The 22,500-nt window shown below is 44.9% G+C and overlaps 2 protein-coding genes and 1 long non-coding RNA gene across 3 annotated transcripts in view; all 3 read left to right on the top strand.

Moving 5' to 3' along the window:
* Positions 1-13,850, top strand: part of agrn (agrin) — a 224,918-nt gene extending 211,068 nt beyond the window's left edge. Inside the window, exons 31-36 of the mRNA XM_076277338.1 lie at positions 1,536-1,652; positions 1,959-2,142; positions 2,797-2,884; positions 9,138-9,362; positions 9,640-9,743; positions 11,787-13,850. Coding sequence (XP_076133453.1) covers positions 1,536-1,652; positions 1,959-2,142; positions 2,797-2,884; positions 9,138-9,362; positions 9,640-9,743; positions 11,787-11,944 — 876 coding nt within the window. The 3' untranslated portion in view covers positions 11,945-13,850. The remainder of the gene's footprint in view (positions 1-1,535; positions 1,653-1,958; positions 2,143-2,796; positions 2,885-9,137; positions 9,363-9,639; positions 9,744-11,786) is intronic.
* A 3,326-nt stretch (positions 13,851-17,176) lies between these two features.
* ptpn11b (protein tyrosine phosphatase non-receptor type 11b) overlaps positions 17,177-22,500 on the top strand; it is a 32,358-nt gene continuing 27,034 nt past the window's right edge. The window contains exon 1 of the mRNA XM_076275604.1: positions 17,177-17,280. Coding sequence (XP_076131719.1) covers positions 17,267-17,280 — 14 coding nt within the window. The 5' untranslated portion in view covers positions 17,177-17,266. The remainder of the gene's footprint in view (positions 17,281-22,500) is intronic.
* The window catches only part of LOC143114818 (uncharacterized), a 3,226-nt gene continuing 142 nt past the window's right edge, over positions 19,417-22,500 (top strand). The window contains exons 1-3 of the long non-coding RNA XR_012984999.1: positions 19,417-19,859; positions 22,020-22,046; positions 22,309-22,500. The exon at positions 22,309-22,500 is cut by the window's right edge and continues 142 nt beyond it. This is a non-coding gene — a long non-coding RNA (uncharacterized LOC143114818). The remainder of the gene's footprint in view (positions 19,860-22,019; positions 22,047-22,308) is intronic.

Below are 22,500 nucleotides of genomic sequence, written 5' to 3'. Positions count from 1 at the left end.
ATTTCATTTCCTTCAACAGAATCATCGAGTTGTCGTTCCTCATCGCAGTTCCATACTCCATTCAAACAGAGTAGACAGAGAAGGCAAATGGTGGTGGGATGATTTTTCTTCTTCTTTTATTCGCCCTGGAGAGAGGGCGAGGGCAAGAGGAAGGGAGGGAGGGAGGGAGAGAGGGAGGGAGGGAGAGAGGGAGGGAGGGAAAGGGAAAGAGACATTTCATGAACTCTGTTTGGCATCTCCTGTAGACCAGCTGGTACGGGGGTGGGTTGGGAGGGAATTATCTTTTGACCGCCATTGTTTCACCGCTGAGGATGCAACAATAAAGACATCTTCATTAGTCCCGCGTGGGTGGGCCACGTTTCGCACTCCATGAGGGGGAACGTGGATGAGCAAAATAGAGAGAGAAAGAGAAAGGACAATGAAAGACAAAGAAAAAGGAGAGAGCCAAACGGAGTTACAGTTCTCTTTTTCCTTCACTTTATTTTAATCCGTTTGTTAGAACAGCTCTGACGTAACACATTTACACATCACTCACCTGCACGTCACATTGCCTCACCCAATACATCTCCACGTTCCAGTAGACCGTAAACATGGCTTCTTCAGTCCTGGGGGACTGCCCTTGCCTGCAGGTAGTGATTGTTGTTGCTATTGTTGTTATAATTGTTGAAAAGGCCCTTTTCTAGCTCAGCGGTCCGCCCAAGTGAAACAGGAGCTGGGCCAGGCTGGAGGGCAGCTGCACCTGTTTGGCCCGTCCACTAGATTGGACCCCACTCAAGGTGTACCGCCATGGCAGTGTAAGACTCAGCATGTCCAGGCGCCGCCGCCACACCTCATCGTAAGAAAATGAGGTGGCCACGGTGCCAAGCATCCAATATATTCCGATGTTCCATCTCTTTTTTTTTTCCCCGGCAATTAACTAGGCTTTACCCTCTGGCAATTATTGCCCTACATAAAATAAAGATCCTTAATTCTTTTCGCAAGCAGAGCCTCCCTGCAAAAAGTCCTGCTGTAATTGAAGCGATTTTCATGCAGGTTGGAGAACACCGATTTCACGGTCGTCCGCAGCACAAATGATACACCAATTAAGGTTTACCGTTTGAAATTTGAAAGGTCCATGGAAGAATCACAGGTCCATTATAGTCTTTCATTAAGAATCCATCCATATCAGTCGTTCTCATTTCATTCGTTCAAATTCCTTTTGTTTTCTCTCAGTCTTTTGTCTTGTGTGCAGTCAGAATAATTTGCAGTAGAGAAAAAGGGACCCTGAATCAATTAGGTTTTGTAATACATTGAGGGTATTGATGTGGAAAAGGCCTAAAGTGAATGAGATTAATCAATAATCTGGCTGATGCATACTATCCTCCCTAATATTGATTAGCTATGCCTTAGCAGGCTTGTCTGCATAGCCACAAATGCATTCTGATTGAAACGAATGGGATGGCTCAGAAGAAGAAGATGAGGCTGCTTCAGAAGACTGGCTCAGACTTTACACCTCTTCATGTGTCCGTTCTCATGCCGTGTGACGTGTGTTTCAGAACCAGCACACCGATCTGAACCTGAAGGATTCGCTCTATGTTGGTGGGGCTCCTGACTTCCGGCAGCTGGCGAGATCGGCCTCGCTGAAGGACGGCTTCAAGGGGGCCATTCAGAAGGTGAGGAGTCCTCTCTCTCTCTCTTTCTCTTTCTCTCTTTCTCTCTCTCTCTCTCTCTCTCTCTGAAATTCAAATTCAAAAGTGCTTTATTGACATGACAAAAATATGCATTTGTATTGCCAAAGCAGTCATTACAAACATCTCCAAACACAGATTAGGACATGCAGATACAGAACATAAATCCATGGATGAATACAAGAGATCAGAGTGCATAGACAGCAGAGCACATACAGTCCCTCTGTCTGTGTGTGTACAGTATTAGTAGTGCGATGACTGACTGCCTTTGTTGTTTTTGGACGAACACAGATCACCCTGATGGGCACGTCCATCCTGAAGCCGGAGAACGCGCTGGACTCCCGTGACGTGTCCATGTTCAAGAGCCACCCGTGCTCCCAGTCCACATGCATGAACGCCGGTCGCTGCAACCCTCTGCTGGACAGCTTTGAGTGTGCCTGTCAGCCTGGTTACACAGGCAATCGCTGCCAGCTCGGTAAGTGTGTGTCTCTCTCTCTCTCTCTCTCTCTCTCTCTCTCTCTCTCTCTCTCTCTCTCTCTCTCTCTCTCTCTCTCTCTCTCTCTCTCTCTCTCTCTATCCCTCCATCTCTCTCTCCCTCTCCCTGTCTTTCATGCCACCTCTCATCTCAACCCCAGAGGTGTTGTTATTCGGGGCCCGTCTGGCTGTGTAATTTAATATCGCTCCTCTGACCATCCACTTACCCCACTTCCACATCTCCCCGCAGAACCCTAGTAACGACCTCATATCTCATTTCATATGCCTTGCACACACACACACACACACACACACACACACACACACACACACACACACACACACACACACACACACATACACACACTCACCCTGGCCCCACACAGACACACAGGCACACACTATACACTCGCTGCCACTTGTAGACACACTGATAGATGCTCCGAATAATTTTTATTCTCATCCAACCTCATTAACCTTGCTGTTGCTCACCGGTGTTTCTTTAACCTTAATTAAGCCACAAGATCATAAAGACAACAATACATCACACGCTCCTTTTGCCTCTGGTTTAATTAAGAGTTGCCCCGTTTTGCCATCGATTGGATCGGCCCCTGACTCCTCAGCCCTCCCCTTCCTCCTCTTCCCATCTCCATAGTGATCCATGAGAAGTCCGCCGGGGAGACCGAGGCCATTGCCTTCGACGGACGAACGTTCATCGAGTATCACAACGGCGTCACAAAGAGGTAAGACGAACGACTGGGAGGGCCACCATCCCCCCTTAGAACGCCCATCTACCGCTCTGCAGCGGCTCCCCCCCCCCCCCCCCCCCACACACACACACACACACACCCTCCTCAGCCCCTCCTCCCCATAGTCTTGTTCAGTAAATTGCGATGACAGAACTGATTACCTCGTCCCCATTTTAGTTCCGCCGCGCCTCTCTACTTTAGCTAATAGCTTGTCCGCATCCCTCACAGAGCTTCCAGGGGCCACGGCGGCAGTGGCGGCAGCGGCTCTCAGTCTTCAGTGAATCTGGCTAATTAGTGCGGCCGTTCCAATTAAAGTGCAGGCCCCCTGAGCGCACACGCACGTCTCGGCTAGGCTAATAAATCTCTGCTGTCCCCGACTACACACCCGCCCACCGCCGACTTAGCTGCTGACCCCTCTCCCACATCATTCCAGGGCCATCTTTAAATTCTCCCTCTTCATGTCATTGGTACTAATTACCTTCTTGTACAGGCATGAGATAATGGCCGCTTTCTATGAGATTCCCCACGCGTGCTATTCTACTGTCCTTCCCAGGGTCAATCCAGAAGTCGATATTTGAATAATCTGCCCTTCTGAGCGGATGGAGGCGAGATCCACTCTCCTCATGCTTAGGCATTTATCCTATTACTGTCACTCTGTGGCATACTGACATTGATGCAAAGAGCAGTGTGAAGCTCTTCTGAACGTTTGACCCAAGATATGTGAAGCGTAGTACTCAAATCCTGCATAATTCCAGAATGTGCTCTCTCTGCAGTGGCTGTACAGTAATGAAGTAGACTGTCACAAACTGGCAGTGTAGAATTTGTAAAACTTACAGTTGCTGCAGGCAAGCTCTCAGGTTTGAGGAGAAAACAATGGGAGAACGCTGCAGTGGGTCACAAGTAAATAAAATGTTTCAGGTGGTCTTCAAGGGTAATGGGCAGACAGGATTGAAGAGAATGAAGGTAGATCCCGAGGCACTCTGCTGATTAAAAAAAGTCCTTTATTGAGCGACACTGATGCACCGACGCGTTTCGACTCAAACAGAGTCTTTATCAAGGTGGTCAGCTCTCAGGTTTGTTCCCGAGGGCTGCCGTCTGACCTCTGTCTGTAATCTTTGTGATGTCTGCCTGGAGAGCTGTTGCTTTTGTTTCTTGTCTTGTCTGTCCTTCTGTCTTCCTCTCTGTATGTATGTCTCTGTCTGTCTGTCTGTCTTAAATGAGTGTTCCTTGTTGTCTCTCCTCTGCACTCAAAGCCAACTGACCAATGAGATTCCCGAGTAAGTAAACCAGAAGAGAGCGGATGGACATGACTCACGTCAGACTAACCTTTCAGTTGATCCATCCTGGATAGTTAACCTCGATAAATAAACATTCTGATTTCATTTTCATCATACACATGGGAACAGAGGTAGATAGCTATTTGTCAGCTACACAGGGTCCATCTCTTTGCCATTTTTTATTATCAGTGAACATTTTTGATAAGATACATTGTAATTTCCAAAGAGAGCAATGCATGTTTGGCATGTCTGATAAGCATTGTGTTATTAACAATAGAGTATCCAGGAATAGCCCTCCCTGGACAATGTGCATGGTTAGCAAAGAACGAGCACCATGATGTGGGTGTTATTAACTGCTATGTTGACATGTATGAGACTTCTTTTTAACTGCAAGTATTTGTCTGTGTTTTGGAGGCTTATTAGTCTGGCTTTTATGTGGATAGTGCTTTCAATCAGACATTCGAATGACTTTTATATTGACCTATTAATAAGATGCAGGATTTATAGTTCCTTTTTACAACTTCTTTTTTTGTCTGTTCCACAATATAATTAGCTGTCTAAGTGACTGGATGGAAGTCCTACAAAGTCAGGGACTTGATTTATTTTGGAATCACTCTAAGTAGGTCCAGCAGAAGAAACAGCCCAATCAGCATTCGGGCCATGGGCACCATGTTTGTCAAAATCTCCAACTGTAATTTCCAATAATTGCATTCCACGGGCTAAAAAACTGGATATGACACATTAATCAAGGATTTGTCTTCCATGAAAAAGGGGCCCCAATTGTAATGTCCCTGAAAGTCCAGACCGAGAGCTTGGCCGCAGACATCAATAACAGTTAGCCACCGGCCTCCTCTGAGCCGTTCCAGGACTGCCCGGCCAGTAATGGATGTCACTTCCTGTAAAAATGAGAAGTCGGGATTAGGACGAATATCGGCCAGGAATGACTTAGCCAACTTCTCAGAATGGGTGCCATCAATTCAACATGATTTGGTTGTTGAGCGAAGGGCCTTAAAGTTAATGAATACCTCGGGGGACATTAACAAAGGGGCTGTGTCCATCCACCCAGGAATAATATTTCTGTGACTATTTACTGCAGTGCCAATCTGTCTTCATTCTCCCTGGCCTGTCCTGTAGCTTGGGATCCATTACCACATGGCTCATTATTTCCTAGGCCTGATCTGATGTGTCTGTGCTTTGCCATAATTGGGCGTTTGACCCCATTCGGTCTAAATTGAAAATCTGTTCTTAAACCCATTTTGGCAAAGTGGTGGTTTGATGTTTCACTCAAATGTGGCAAATTACTCACATTTGCAGTCACACACACACACACACACACACACACACACACACATACACACACACACACACACACACACACACACACACACACACCTGCACACAAACAAGCTCAGCCCCACATCATTCCAGACAGAGACATTCATGCAGTGAAATACACAATGTTTTCTCAGGCAGGGAGAATGAAGTCAGTGTTAACACAGTGCAGTTGCTACCACATGATAGGATGGAACGGAGCCGAGTCTTCAAGCGCTCCCACAACTCTCCATGCTCACAGTAGGGCCTGTGTTGGCCCTCTGCTGACTGCTTTACTCAATGCCACACCATTGCCAGTGCAATGTGTGCAAACAGTAGCTAGTACAACAGTCACACAGCAAGGCTTTTGCTGATGGGCTTAGACCCCTGTTTGCAAAGCCACTTCACCACCGCTGCTGCCAACCCAGTTGCGTTGCCTGGGTTACGCTGACCCGCTAGGAAGTGAGTAAGGTAGAGAGGGGACGTATGGGTTTTTTTTTGGCGCCTCCAGTGCTTATTGCATGCCCTCCATTTTCTCTACTGCTCCTTAAAGTCCCGAGTCACTGGAGAACCCTTCTGACCAGAGGTGAGTGCCCTCCGGCCGTGACTGCCCCCCCACCCGGCTGGCATGACACCCCCCACCTACTTACAACCAAACTCCTCAATCCGCTACCACTCAGTGCCAAGAGACAGAGAGGGCATTTGCTGTGGGTGGCAAGGTCAAGTTTAGTATTGGAACCTATTACAGGCAATCATAGGCAATTTGCAAATGACACATCTTGCTGAGTTCCTGATGAAATATGTTGAAAATATGTAATAGAATTTCCCTCAAAGAAATGACCCTTCAGGGTGGAATTGTACTGCTACCTACAGACAGGTGAGCAGAATATGTAAAAATCTGCAACGTATTCTTAGCTAGATTGTTAGCTAGACTGGGACATAATGTGCTGAAATGATCACGGTGAAAGAGTTAAGTGCATGACCCACACCTAAGAGCTGTCTCTGTGGTTTACATACGCACTCCGGAACCATCTACAGTGTATTTGCAGATGAGTTTAGATCACTATGTACTGACGCCCACAAGATGGCAAAGGAGATTTTGAGGGGTAATAGACCAACAGTAATTCTGAGAGAGGGAGGAAGGGGGAGTGTGGATAATCACAAAAACTGCCGACTGCCCCACACCTCACCCGAGGCCAGCCCAGCCGTCTTAGAAAGCTCTGACTGGTAGCGATGTGTGGAGAAGCCCTGCAGAAAGAGTCCAGTCAGCAGAACATGTGTGTGTCTTAAGGGTGGGAGGTATGGAAGAGAGAGAGAGAGAGGGAAAGAGAGAGCTGGGGGTACGTAGAGTTGAATTCAATTATACAGAATAATGATCCGGCTTTGGTTTATTACAGCCCAGCCTAATACAATTTGCGTAATGACATTTTTTTTTAATTAGCGCGGAAAAAAACGTTGCATTTTAATTTGTCACTGGTCTAAGACATATGGGCCTGTGTAGGCTGTGCACCCAACGCTGTCCTCCTCTCCTGCTCCCTCCTCTCTCTCGCTGATGAAAGGGCACTTTTTCTTGACATGGCTTGACATGGACCAGCCTCCATCTCTGAGCCGCACCTCGCCCCCAGGCGGGAGGTAAATTTGAGGTGGCACATCGCCTCCGGGCATAGCGCCCGAGACATCACGGCAGCCTGACACAGCCCGGTGGCGCCCCAGCATTAAGAGCAACATGCTACTGCCTAACTCTGGACTCTTTTCTCTTGGCCCGCTGAACTGCTTGCGGTGAATACACATTAATATGAATTCATGGGTATACACATACATGAATGAGTAGATCTCTGCACATAAATTCACATGTATATGTGTACACTTATGAATTCACAGCAAGAATTTCTAAGAAAATCTCAGCACACACACACACACAAATGTCATGCACCCAAAGTATCCAAGCAATACGGTTTGGTATGGCTTGTATTGGGAAATTCTAAGAAAGAGTAGACATGTGTTCCCACACAGCAGCTTTACCTCGGTGACCTGTCACGTTGGCTGACTCGCCCGGCCTGACAGACCTGGAGAGACAGAGTTGATGATTTGATCTCCCGCTATGGTCTGATACGGTGTGAAGAGGCGTGCGGAGTTGACATCTGCTTTTTTTCTCGTCTTGTTTGTCTCGTGTGTCTCGTGTGTGTGTCTCGTGTGTGTGTTTGTCTGTCTGTCTCGTCACCATATGTGTGTGTTTTCTGTTCACCGTGACTCATTTTTCTGTGCTGTCGCCCATGTTTTGTCTCGTTCTGGGCTGTTTGTTCTTTGTGTTGGCTGTATATGTGTTGGCCGCCTAGCCACTGTTTAGGTGCACCAAGGAAAAACACACACACACACACACACACACACACACACACACACAGACCTAACACACTATCAGACCTACACTCACACAAACACACACACACACTGTTTACCACATACACACTGCCATTACCTTTATGGACATTTCCTAAGGGAAGCGACAGAGAACAAAGGGAACCGTTGTTTAAAAATAGCCTGCCCCCCCCCCCCCCTCCCAAACCCCCAACCCCCATTAGGATCACATTGGTGGGAGCACAGAGGCAGGAGGTGGGAGACTTTGTGTGTGTTGTTCCAGAGACAAACACATCCCTCCCCGACCCCGGCGGCAGCTTAGTGGCTCCCGGGCTGACAGCTGTGACGGTGACTCCTCCGCCGCCGCCGCCGCCGCTGCTCCCATCAGGGGCCCAGGCGGGCGGATGTCGCAGGTCCCCGCCTCTCTGCCGCTCCGAGCCACGGCAGGGGGGGGGCGTCCGGGGAGCAAGATCAAAAAGCGAGCTCCGACGGCGCTTTAATGCATCTGCATCCGCTCCCCGCGCTCACAGCGCAGGAAGACAAGAGCCAGGCTGCCTCACGAGGCACAGCAGGGAGGAGGAGGAGGAGGAGGAGGAGGAGCGCTCGCATCTCACAAACCCCACAACGGTCCCAGAGTGTGACACCAGCCCCGACCCACTTTGTCTCACCCACACAAACAAACACACACACACACTTACATACACACACAAAGTCCCAACAACACACAGATACACAACTAAGCATATTTACGTGCAACATAGGTGAATAGAGTATAAACCTCAAAGTCTACAGCATTATTGTGATAAATAGTTGTCGTCAGATGGTTCCAACTTTAATAGTATGTCAAATCAAATCATGCTTGCAGAACCATGGAAATAGATAGAAATTCATAAAAGACACCAACTCTCTCTCTCTCACACACACACACACACACACACACACACACACACACACACACACACACACACACACACACACACACACACACACTGCTCTGGGATTCTCACCACAACCTGACCCAGCTTTAACATCCACACCCTCCAGAAACCAGCACCCCGGATTAGTCTCAGTCTTCTCCTGCAGATCCAATTACCAGACCCTGAAAACAGCAATCCCCTCAGCCGATGAGGGAGAGGATGAGGGGAGCAGTGCCTACTCGCAGCCCCTCTTCCTTAAGGCTCTATTTATCTCCCTTTCCTCCCCTCCTCCCCATTAATGAAAGAGTAACTCATTGCCATCCCTCTCTTTCTCTCTCTCCCTCTCTCTATATCTGTCTCTCTCTCTCCTACACTTTGCCGCGGCAGTGAGAAGGCTCTGCTGGTGAACAAGTTCGAGCTGAGCATCAAGACGGAGGCCACGCAAGGCCTGATCCTGTGGAGCGGCAAGGGCGTGGAGCGCTCTGACTACATCGCGCTGGCCATCGTGGACGGCCGCGTGCAGATGACCTACGACCTGGGCTCCAAGCCGGTGGTGCTGCGCTCATCTGTGCGCGTCAACACCAACCGCTGGATCCGCATCAAGGCCAGCAGGTGAGCAGGAGGGGGGGAAGAGGATGATGTCCGCAGGGGTTAGAACCGACATCCAGAACACAGCATGCAGACAAGATGTCAGCAGTCAGTTTTTAGTATTCTGAGCTGGAATGAGACTCAGGTCAAATCGAGTGGGTGCGGAGTCAGTCGGCTGGCTGCATGTGAAAGGAATTTCCTGTCTCATTTTTTTATTCTCTCTCTCTCTGTCTCCCCCTCTCTCTCTCTCTCTCTCTCTCTGTCTCCCTCTCTCTCTCATTCTCTCTCTTTCCTGCACCAGGGCTCTCAGGGACGGCTCCCTGCAGGTTGGTAACGAGGCTGCGGTGACGGGGTCGTCACCCCTGGCAGCGACCCAGCTGGACACGGATGGTGCTCTCTGGTTGGGTAAGTCTTTCCACCTATACCTCTCCCCCACACCTTTTCTCACATCTCTCTTTCTCTTCTCTTCCTCCTCCTCCTCCTCTTCCTCCTCCTCCTCTCCTCACACATCCATGAGGATATAAATCCCAACCCTCTCTTCTGCTGGCCTCAGCCTCCGATCCCCCTTCTCCTTCGTGCACCTCCTGTGACCGCATGCATTTCCAATATCACTCTCTCTCTCTCTCTCTCCCCCCAACCCTTCCGACATCCACCTCATTCCCTGCCTCGAAGCAGCAGAAAACACCTCAATCCTATCATCTTGTCTTCTCACCCCTCTTTCGTCTCTCCACATCCTGCTCCTCGCGCCCTCCCCCACTGTATCCTCCACTCGCTAGCTCAGTGCCCCCCCCCCCCCAACCCTTTCACACACTTCTACACACACACACACACACACACACACACACACACACCATTCTCAAATTCGGCTCTCCCAGTCTAAATCGGAATGTAAGCCAGCCCTGGAGACGATTATGGATGCTCTACATGGCCGTGCTCTAGTAATCAGTACAAACGGAACATATTCAGAGCAAGTATTGACCCCATAGGGAAGCGAGCCTGCCGGCATGTTAAAAACGGATAGACATTTAAAATAACAAAGGCAGTCTTGTTATCTACAAGGGGGGGGGGGGGGTGAGGGAGTGGGGGGAATCTAATCCTGAGTTTGCTTTAAAAGTTACTCATATTCACCCCTCCTGTTTTTAATAAGAGCATAAAGAGAGGAAATGGGATTGATTAAAAAAGTTGGTGGACAGATTCAGAAAGTGTGTGTGTGTGTGTGTGTGTGGATCAGTAAAGGAAAATACAGAATGTGATAGATTTTTTTTAATATGAAAGCAAGTGAGAGTGTGGAAATAAATGTGTGTGTGTGTGTGTGTGTGTGTGTGTGTGTGTGTGTGTGTGTGTGTGTGTGTGTGTGTGTGTGTGTGTGTTCAAGCATGTACCTGTGTGTGTATGTGTGTCTATATAACTGCGTGTGTGTGTGTGTGTTTGTGTGTTTATACATGTGTGTTTATACATGTGCCTGTGTGTGTGTGTGTGTATGTGTGTGTTCAAGCATGTACCTGTGTGTATGTGTGTGTCTATATAACTGCGTGTGTGTGTGTGTGTGTGTGTGTGTGTGTGTGCCGCGGGACCTAACCCCTCCCCTCATTGATGCTGTGGAACAGGTGCTAAGGATGCCCCGCAGCGAGAATGCATTACCCTCAGGCTGGCCTCACATCAAGAGCTGCCTCTTTAAATCCACTCCCTCACATCTCATTATTTATTCAGTCGTTCATCTGGAACCAGTATGAAATTAGCTCTGACCATCCCCGTCCCCCACTCCACCACCACCTCCACCCTCCATTGGCTCACAAGCCGATTAAAGGAGACGTGGAAAGGTGGAGCAAAATAAAAAAAGACAGCTTGAACTTAGATTTGGGCCACAAACAGAGATTGTGGAAAAGAGCCAAGGGTTTGTAGCCGGGAGAGAAGTGAAGTTGAGAGATGTAGAGTGAGACTTGCGTGGAAAAATATCAAACGACCTCGGTGTCCTTGGGGGGAGGGTGGTGAATCTTTGCTGCTTAGCTGTCAGTGTAGATCCCCCCTCCAGCAACGCGAACGGAGACGGCGCGTTTGATCTCTCCACCTGCTAATGAGAGCTACACCTCTATTACACCTCACTCTACCCTCGCAGCGTTCCCCATGCTGGAGATCATTCACCTAGTTCAGCAACCTCTCTTTTCGTCTCTCTGCCTCTCTCTCATTTCCATCTTTTGTTTTAACACATTTCTCCACACATTATCTTCAGTGTATTCACCTTACATGCTGTCTTGTCATTTCTTCTGCCGTTTTTTCTTTTTTTACTTATACTGATGTTACATCCTGTTTCTCAAAAGGATAAGTGTGTATAACAAAGGAGTGTGTGTGGGAGTGTATTTGGGACTGCATGTGTGTGTTTAGTGTACAGTATATCTGCGTCTGTGTCTGCTGTGCTTCAACGCCACCTCTCCATCCTTCCCTCCCCAGGTGGTTTGGAGGAATTGGCTGTGGCGCGTCGACTGCCGAAGGCGTACAGCACCGGCTTTGTGGGCTGTGTGAAGGACATGACTGTGGACGGTGTGGAACTGCATCTGGTGGAGGATGCCTTAAACAGTCCCAAAATATTACACTGTACCGCCAAATAGTCGGTCAGCGCACCACTCCCTCCGAGAAAACACGATGATAAAAGAAAAGAGGAAAAAAAATCGCCATGTCTACTGCTGTAATTATTTTCTATTTTTGTATACTTTTCATCGCTTTTTATATTGGGAAAAATATGTTTTAATTTTTTGATTGTTTGTTTTTTTCCTTTTTGGTTTTGTTTTATTTCTGTTTTTATTTTTTTATCTGCACCCCCATGCATAACCCCCTTCACCTTGTTAAATGCAAATGTACATGGTGTCACAAGGAAAAAAATAAGTTGTATTATATATGTTTTGTTGTTTTAAAACAAAAAAGCATAATTTTGCTCATTACTTGAACAGTAACAGATGACATTGGTGCTGTGGTCTCCTCTTGATTGCCTTCTCTTAGTGCCATTCACCTCCATACAGTGCAGTACCTAAACATTCCACTGGGCAGTTTACTTCATTCACCAATACCGCATTCAACAGGCCAACATGAACTGAACAAAAAGTCTTCTATAAGCTTGCTACACAGTGATGCATTCTCTGTAACAAAACAAATTGTGTGTATGGCAGTGCTCCAAATACCAACGTAGCTGAGACTATTTTAGACAGATTTCTCACCATTTTTATTTGTTAGTTTGTTGCTGTTGTTTTTTTTTTTTCTTTTCAAACATTGAATCCCTCGCTAACACCAAACCTAAATGCAGAAATGCTATTTGTGCGAGAACACATCATATTAGCAATCATCAATCACTTCCAATTCCCATTGATGAAATGTAAAACAACGAATGCATCAAACCCTAAAACATAAGACTGTGAATATGGACAAACAATGTTTTATTTTTTTCTGTATGGATTGTGCTTCACATGTGTTGTGCATCATAAATTCAGAAAGACAGTAAATCTACTAACAAACCCGTGTTGCATGCAGCTCCTAATGACAGGTTAATTTTTGCATCAGTTTTATTGTTTCTGGATCCGTCTGTTCAGGGTATCATTGGCCGCAGCTGTCGTGTCAGAGGGGAGGACACAGCAGTTGGCGTGCTCTGTATTGGAAAAGGTTCCAACATGTTCCTCTGATGAAAAAAAAAAAGATTTGGTCACCTGAATAAGAAAAAGTATATAAATATATATATAAATATATAAATATTTAACTTTTTTATATTTGTTGTTTGTTATTCTAAAAGTTTTATATTTGTTGGACGTTTAGGAAAAAAATGAATAGTGAGAGTTGTAATGGCAACTCGCCATGTGGAGGCGCTGTAGCACAGGCTGAAGAAATCAGAGAAGAGGCAGAGCGTGTGAGAGAGTGAATCAGACGTCTCCAGGGAGGCTCGAGCATTGAAATTTCCTCAGAATGTTCAGATGTTACATAAAGTCCTGAAGTGTTGAACAATTCACAGCCGTTTTGTTAGTCTAATTTCAAATGCAAACATTACTTTTAGAAATTGCTCTCAGCTCTCGCTGTGAAAAAAAGGGATTATGTAACACGTTAGGCCCTTGCATCCTAGGACTGCCGCTGGGAAAACAGCCGTGAAAATAAAGAATATTAATAAGCAAGCATATTACAATAACAAGAGAGAATAATGCATGGGTTTGTATTGTCAAAATGAACTTTTTGTAACATGTCTGTGGACAGATGCAATGCAATTGCTTTTATTGCTGGCCCTGTGGCCCGATTCAAAAATGAACACATTTACTTTGAGAATACAACGTATGTTAAAATACTCTGTGATAAAAATCTAACCTATTTGTTCAAGGGCATCACAGTCCGGTGAAACTATCAATTTGTAATTATCCACTCTTGACTTTCCCCACCAGCGAATGAGACCATTTTGTACAGCCTTGCCATTTTCCATGTAAATTTAACAATGTGTAACTGTGGAGGTTTTGTTTTAGTATAATACACTGGAACCAATTCTGACTTGTCTGTTCACTACACATTTATTTTTTGATGTTCCTATGTCTAAGGGGAAGGGAGGGGATAGGGAGTCAAAAGGACACTTTGTGGGGGTGTTTTTTGTTTGAGTGGTGTTTAGGGGATTTTCAAGGGTTCCACCTCCAAGGTCAAGATCAGGAACCTTCTCACGAGTACGAAAGCTATATGAGGAACATCCACGCAGCATTGTGAACCATGCACTGAGTCTGTCAGAAACGAAAAAGCAATTCCATTTATTGTCTTTCTTTTGTTTTCACTTGTTTGTTTATTACTTGTTTTTTTTTCTCTGTGGACACACAAACATTGCTCCTCGAATGGTCCAATCACTGAGCATAAGAAGGGAAATCCTGTGTGCGTGTGCTTGTGTGTGAAAGAACGTCGCTCAAAAAGGACAATAAGTATGTGGGCTCACGGAAATGACCAGACATATTAACAGTGGACATCTATGGAGGAAAACCTGTCGAAGAATTGCCTTAAATCAGATCACCACTCAACGGTGACCAAATTGTGTTCCATATTGTTCTGTGCTCTCACTTTAGCCAGTATATACTAGTCCCATCCCTGTCATGTAAATTAATACATTTTGTTGATAATAATATAATAATAACGCTCATAATTCCAGAGGACCTGGTTAAAAACAAAGATATTCTGGCCTCTGCAAATATACTATTTACTGTATAAATATGATTTTCAGTTTCTTATTTATGTCTTCATATGAATTTCCAGACTGGCCTTTGTAAACTACTGTTATTGAGTGAAATATTCCTGAAAGGCAGTGCACAGAATGAGAGGGGCATGACGTTACCATTACTAACTTTATTACTTGTGTCTTGTGTTCCTACCACCATGAAATAAAGTGTAAAAATCAAAGTACTGGACTCTGTTACTGCTCTGTGAAATGATCTTAATCCTGGTGATCAAATTGTTTGACCATAACTACTACTCACCTGCACCAAGTCTTCAGAGGAAAACTGGTGTCTTGAGCAAATAATAGTGTATTTCAAGTTGTGTGGAGAATTGAATTGCAAAGAAAGGTCAAAGTGGCATCAAGAATAATATTGCAATGCCATGTTCCTCTCAGAGGGGTAAATTGAAATGCCATCAGATATGGCAAGGCAAATGTAGCCTCAAGATGGCGAGAGGAGATTGCCGGGAGAGAATTTCTCATGACAACCAACAGCAAATATCCCGTTTTTTTCCCCCCAACTGAGAAGGGAAATAGTGACGAAATGATCCAATCACCCCTGGAAAAGGGGAGGCCTCTCTATGTTTTTTATGCATCTACCAGTGAAATAAAGGGGCCTTTTACAGCTCCTAACAAGGACACATTTGTCTGACCATGTCAGGGTCTCTGTGTTCCCCATTGTTCCTGCTCACAGGCTTTTATTTGGGACCACAGGACTTTAAAGTCCTCAGGCTACAAGGTCATGGGACCATCTTGGACCTGGTCTCTGCAGGCCAATCAACAACCGTCTCTCCTTGTCTGAGCCAAAATGTGCATCACTGGAGCACTTTGAGAGAGATTATCCTAGGAGGTTTACTTAAGGGAATCACTATCAGCCAAAACCCATATGCTCCATTAGTTTATACGATACAATATTGCACAAATGTATTCAGTGTGGTCATATAGTAGAAGCTCAGATGGGACACAGCTTAAAAACATTCCTATTGATGTAGCTTTACATGCACTTATTCCACATAACACATTATAACATTTCAAAGTTAAGTTTTATGAACACTGTTCTGTGACACTGCGACATATGTCCTTGCAAATACAGGATACATATTCTATATATGAAATATAGTCAAGCAAAGTGGTACAATGGACAGAACTGGTTGGCTATATACAAATATGCAGTCCGTTATTGCACTAGGCAGATAAGAACAGTATCAGCTCAAAAAGGGAAAAATCTATATATGAAAGCCATTCGTTTCAGACAATTGCATAACCCTGCCCCAGCAGATTAACCTCTCTGGAGGCTAATGACGTCAACTCAGCCATGGAGACGCTGCAGTGCCTCTGGCATCCACTGCCCATAGACAGTCACCACCTGTGTGTGTGTGTTTGTGTGCGTGTGTGTGTGTGTGTGTGTGCGTGTGCGTGCCCGTGCGCGTGTGCGTGTGTGTGTGTGTGTGTGTGTGTGTGTGTGCATGTGTGCTGATTATTTCACAGTGTACAGTTTTGTTCTGTCAGTACTGTTCTGCCTCCAACACAGTGTACCCAGTTCCCTGGTAGGCATAGCTGCAGTAATACTGCTGCATAAGTTTACACTTATTAATACCATAAATAATATAGCACGGGATATGAGAGGTCACTAGAGTAACATATGCAGCTATAACTGTTCTCTAGGTCTTGTGAAATTACCAGGAGTTGCACACAAATAGCTGTCTGTAAGATAGGAAAGGATCAAAAATAGCATCTAATAACATTGTTTCATCCACCTGCAAGCATCTATTGGAGTATTTAAGCTTCTGATGTCATGAATGAGATTTGTGTCGTCCACTAGGTCAAGCTGAGGTCATAAGATTATTCTTAAAGTTACATTGTCTCTTGTGCGAACGTCATCCTGTGATGGGTCTTTCATAATTTATAGTCCATGCACATTGAACTGGGATCTATTACTATTAGGAAAAACACTGCCACTGTTGAAACAACTGTAGGCTACATTTTCATAACATAGTTTACACGATTACAGTGCAAATTAATAAGTCTGCATTTTTTGTATGCCCCCAGCTCCTCTACATAAAAAAATCTACCTCACAGTGCAAGAAGACAAGGTGATGTTGCAAGAGATTTCACATGGTGTTAAATTTAACATTTAATAAAGCTTCGTCTCAATGGAGGTTTGTCTCTCATATCTAAAAGTGAGATCTGGGTGATTATTTATGCATGTATGCGTTGTTTATGTATGTAAGGTATTTGTTTTAAATGCAAATTTGACCATGAACCCTTATTGTCATTGCCATATAGGCCTATTTAATTGCAGTATGTGTGTGTGTGTGTGTGTGTGTGTAGGCCTATACGTGCGTGCGTGTGAGTGAGTGTGAATACTACTCAGATATCAAGCAAAACGTCCTTGGTTTCTAGAAAGGAAGGAAGGGTACCTTAAAGGACATGATTTCACGTTGGACTTTATCAACAAGTTAGCCAAGCAAGCGAACACTTAGACAGTGGCAATGTCACTCGTAAAACTGGAGTACTTTCTGTCAAAGTGAATTGGACTATGGAGGCGGAGTATCCGGCGTTGATAGGTTCTCAGAGTTGAACGTTCCCTGACAAACGCCCTCCCCGGCACTCACGCTCACTTCCACCGACACGGCGGTCGGAGGCTCCGTGAAGGCGCAATTTGTCTGACTTTGCCCTCTCATTCGCGGAACTCTGACAGCTCTTTAAAACTGCGATGACGTCTCGCAGGTAAGGTGAAGGCATAACGGTTACTTCGGATCAGGGCATAGGCTCTTTCTTTTTATTGTATGAAGTCTTCCCATATAATCCCAGGATATGCACCTCATTGGGGGTTGGACTTGTGGCTTCGCGTAAAAGAATAGTGTACAGCGTCAGACCCGGTCTCCCCCTCTTTCAGTGTTCAGGCTTTACTGACAGTGCAGTGGTCTAGTCATTATTGTTTTGAAACCTATTCAAATATGCTTCGAGACACTCTTAGTTTGCGACATTACTGCTGTAACAACATTCCCGGTTGAACTTAAGGTAGTTTTGAGCATGGCTACAAAGTATACGTGTAGCATTAGCTTGCCGACCTTATCTAAACCCTATAGCTTAGACATTGCGTCTGGTCTGGTGCGCTTCTGTTGAACAGTTGTGTCAAACAGCCGTGACATTAATAGTCACCGTCATTATGAAGGGTTGCTTCATAGGCGTGCTGATATGATTCGACAAACTCCGTGAACAGTTATGTTTGACTGGACGTTAGAAGTTCTCAGAGACCGTATCTTTTAACTTAACTCGATTCCAGGCTGTAGGGAGGACAAATCCGTTGTCTGATGTCAGATGCTAACCCTAAACTAGACCCGTAGCCTACAAACAATTCTGCAAAAGTATCAAAACTACATTTTTCTGAGTATCAAAACATGCAGTTTGCAGTTTTGGAGAAAGGAATTATTTACAGGAAATGCAAATTAGCATTTAAAAACGGCATTACACTATATAGTAGGCTGCTACCATTTACTATAGGACTGCAATATTTTGGACGTAAATAGTATTGTAGCCTACTGCATTGTACTTCAGAAAGTTTTCTGCCGGCAGGGTAGTCATCTCCCCCCCCCAGCCCCCCCCCCCCCAAATGAAGATAATATATTAAATAGTTTTCATCTGCAATTTGCAATGTGCCAGACAAGGCAGAATATAAGAGAAGGGTGGAGGGAGAGGGTAGACTAGTGTAACATTATTGTGTGGTTTAGCACCGGTTTTTGGAACTGGTAGTTAGTACAAAAGTTGGGACACCTTTATTATTATTCCATTGTGAGAAGAAGTTTTGTACAAGTCGATTACCAAACTCCTCATACTCCCCATTGACAGTAGTTTGCACAGCATTTGGTAATCGATTTGTACATCTCTTAGCAAGATGGTGGCAATCGGAAGAAGAATTTAGGTGATGCACTGACTGCACAAACAGTCTTTTTTTAACCTTTCTGTACACATGCAAAGTTAAATTACTTGTGTTTGTTTGTACTCTATAGGGACCTCTCCATACTATCACAGAAGTGTAATGATATGTTGAGCCTTGTCATAACAATGTCGTAACAATTTACTTTGAGGTAGCAAGCTTGCCCTCAAGGCTATTGCTATTTCGTTGTAAATGCATATTTCGGTCTTACTCAAAGTTACTCTGCATAACATTGTTTTGGTCCACAACGAAAGTTTATGCGTGCATGCGTATATCATCCAAATATAGACCCGAGGTTGTTCTTAGACTGGAGTTGTCCTTTAACCCTGGAATTGGTAATGGATCACAATGCCAAAGTTGGTAACACTTTACTTGACAGTATCGACATAAGAGTGACATGACACTGTCACTGTCATACATAGTTGGGAAGGGAATTGTAATAAATGAAAGGAAATAATCCTCTGTGCCAGGCACTGCATTCACTAATCACAGTTATTAAGCTGAAGTCCAACCAGGCAGAGTTAAAGTTGTCCGATGATTTGAGTATGCCTTTGGCAGGAATAAAATGGAATACGGGTTTGAGCCATTGTATTGTACTGGCACTCTGAGCAAAAAGGACACAGTGGCAATCGAGTACCATCTGGGGCTTAATCAGTCGTGTATGTCCAGTGGGGAATGCCAGAATTATCGCAGCAAATCAGCACGTCCATTAGGTTCTTTGAGCAGGTCCTCTGATTTCCTGCAGCTTGGCTTTGATGCCACTGACTCTGAGAACAATCATGAGGAGCTATGAACTATGAGGCCTCAGAGACTCCAGAGACATGCACCAGTGGTGTCTGTCATTAAAAGTCTTGACTTGCTGGGGCTGTACTCTCTTAAACCGTTGTCATATCAAATATTTGTTTTATTTACTGTATGTAGCATAAAAATATAGAATAGCTTTTTTTAAACACACTTTATTATGGGGGTAGGACATGCAACCTTCATGCAATCATGCTTCCATTGTTATGGAATCTATTTCAAGACTAAATCTGGAAAGATGGCTGAATATCATTAACACCAAATAATGCTTTCTTGGAGAAATGAAACTATAATACCAAGGGACTAATTACCTTTAGCTTCTACTATCTTAACCATTTGTTGCTGTTGCTTCCAGCATGCCTACAGGCAAAACTACATTAAAGACACCCAACATCCTAACAAAAGGTTGGCTGACAGCACAAAAGGTAATTTAGGTGTGATTACAAGGGTCTTAAGGTGGAAATCATGAATATACAACCCCCTATAGTCATATCACGCTTCATTTGCTTTCTGTTAGGGGAATGTGTTTGTGCTGCACCTTCTGGGGAAAGTGTTTCTTTCTGTCATGGTAAATACATGTCTCATTTGAAATGCCCCATGACCCTCTAGAGTTGTTTCAGAGTTTATACAGGTCAGATTATCAATGCTTATTCCACTGCTTGGTTGAATTTCCCATTGTCCTACGTAATTTAGAACGACCATTAACCGTATGTTATCTGCACACCTATGAAGTAGATCCATTTTTTTGGCCGTATTACACTTGTATATTAATTCGCCGAACTCGTGAAGTTTAAATGAACTGTCACGTTGCATCCGAGCTGTAAAATGCAGACGTTCAGAACTTTGCAACATTGTAGCATATGACGGAGGTGGCTTTTAGCTAGATGGATGGAAGTTCATCAGAATCTTGGGATACGCCCGCTTGACAATGGGAGAGATAGAACTAACGACTGGCCTTTGGCCGTAGCAACCATCCATTTAGAACTAGTAACGGCAGTTTGTCCTGTTGAGTTGAGAAATTAGTTGATATGTGTCGGAAGAAATTAGTTCTACAAACAAGACAGTTTTAGCGATTAAAACGTTTAAATTGTAACAGGAAATGAACACAACGCAAGTGGCAACAGTGGAATAAGCAGGATAATGGACTCCACGGTGGTCTGTTCACAGAAATTAATGCACTTACGCTCTCCGCTTCGCGTCGGGGCCGTTTTACAACCTCGACCGTGCATTAACTTCTGTGAACAGACCACCGTGTCGTCCATTATCCCTTACATATTTAGGCATATATTGTTCTGTTAATCGTGTCACTGCAGTCTGTCATGCGGTTATGCTGCTGGTAATTCTATGTTTTGGGCTCTTTCTCTTTCTCTTCCTCTCTGTCTCCTGCTTTCTTATTCTCTTTGCATAAGGTCATTGTTTGTGTCCTTGTTTTCAGTTTAATGTCAGAGATACAAGAAATTATGGCACTGTATATTGTTGAAGGATAAAGTCCTGAAGGTGCTGTCTCAGCAGAAAGAGAGTTTATTGTGTATACATAACCCACATGGGCTGCATGTGTGTGTGTGTGTGTGTTGTGTGTGTGTGTGTGTGTGTGTGTGTATGTGTGTGTGTGTGTGTGTGTACAGCATGTGTGTGTGTGTGTGTGTGTGTGTGTGTGTGTGGTTTAGGGACAGGAAATGGAAAATGCTGTGTGTACTGTACTGTATGGTACGTGTTTCACCTTGAAAGGCTTTAAGAGGTTCACACATTTCCTTTCAAAATGATGGTTGTGATGGATACGCACACCTTTCAATCTCTTACATTACAGGCCATGATTTAGCCTGATGATTTCACAACACACCCAATTAGATGTCCCCTGTTTCACGGAAAAAAAGGCCATATAATCACTTTGCCATGAAACTGCTAAATGCCCAGGGTGCTCCTCTGTGTCCTGCTCTTCTGTGGCATGGGAATCGGCTCTCTTTTCTAAAACGTGTTTATTTGCAGAACATTGGTTAATGTATCACTCGCCCGCCCACCCACCCACCCACCCACCACCCAAAAGCCGTCACGATAGTGATGAGAGCTTAGCGGGGGGTCTCTGAACATGTATCCTTGCTGGATGGCACTCACGTGGCTGTGGGCATGTTTGACTCACCGGCTTGACACTCCACGCACACATACACACAACACGTGAGTCACGACTTCACCAGGGGGGGTTGGGGGGGGGGGGTAATGGTGGGACCACTATGCGAGTGTGATGAACGAGTGTGCGGGGGAGGCCCGCTTCCAGGCTTTGTCAGCCCAAGTGTCATGGCTTCCGTCAGGCACACACAGCCACGCACCCCCGGTTCCTGTTTCCTAACATTTATGAAGTTGCATTGAAAGTCCTTTGTGAATCATGAGGTATAAGCAGACTCAATTGGGGTACTGGGTCGAGCCTGGATGTGCTGCCAATAAAGGGGTGGAAAAAGGTGAAAAACACCAAGACTGGTTAAACAGACACGAGCATTGTGAAAGAGATTATTCACACCCAAGCTATATGTGTGTGTGTGTGTGTGTGTGTGTGTGTGTGTGTGTGTGTAAGCTGGTAAACAGGTGAAGATGAAAGATAAGCTCTAGGCAAAAAATCAACTGTAGGTTGAGCTGACTGTTAGGCGGAACAGTTACTGCCTACACAAATATGTTGTTTTCACGTAGATTTCTTAAAAACACATTGTCTGTTTGTCTTTTTGTTTTTTGTTCAAAGCTCTCCGATTCTCAGCGAGCCAGCTGTGTAAGTGTCCCTAAGTGCCCATTCATCACATCAGTGTGATGCGTGTGCTCATCGTGGTTGATCATCATTTGCATTCGTTGCATGACTACTCTCTTAAAAGTGTTAGATTAATGCCCATATGTGTTGTTAGTATGTGAGTATTTTCATCATTTTTCCTGTTGTTTTCTGATTACTTTAAATTCAAAAGCACAGTTTCTGTTTCATTCGACCATGACCGCCCTCTCCGATTTTGAAATTCCTGATGTAAACACCTAATTTCCAGAATGTTCTCTGGGATCCCTCCCCTGAAAATCTGGGAACACTGAGTCACTGAGTCTGGACTGGTAGGCCATCAGGAAAAGAGTTGCCAGAGTGGTGAAAGGAGACAGCCTTCCCCTGTGTTTCCAGGAATACGTGACATAAGAGTTTGTTTTGTTTCATTGGGTTTTTTTTCGCAAAAATTGATAGAATCTCT

Source organism: Alosa pseudoharengus, unplaced genomic scaffold (genome assembly GCF_046254945.1).
Source record: "Alosa pseudoharengus isolate Yale_2024_CS ecotype anadromous, Long Island Sound unplaced genomic scaffold, YU_APseudo_1.1 YU_APseudo_1.1_scf_9, whole genome shotgun sequence".
NCBI classification, from domain to species: domain Eukaryota; kingdom Metazoa; phylum Chordata; class Actinopteri; order Clupeiformes; family Clupeidae; genus Alosa; species Alosa pseudoharengus.
The sequence above is the reverse complement of the archived record's forward strand: the minus strand, read 5'-3'. Positions and strand labels throughout refer to the sequence as shown.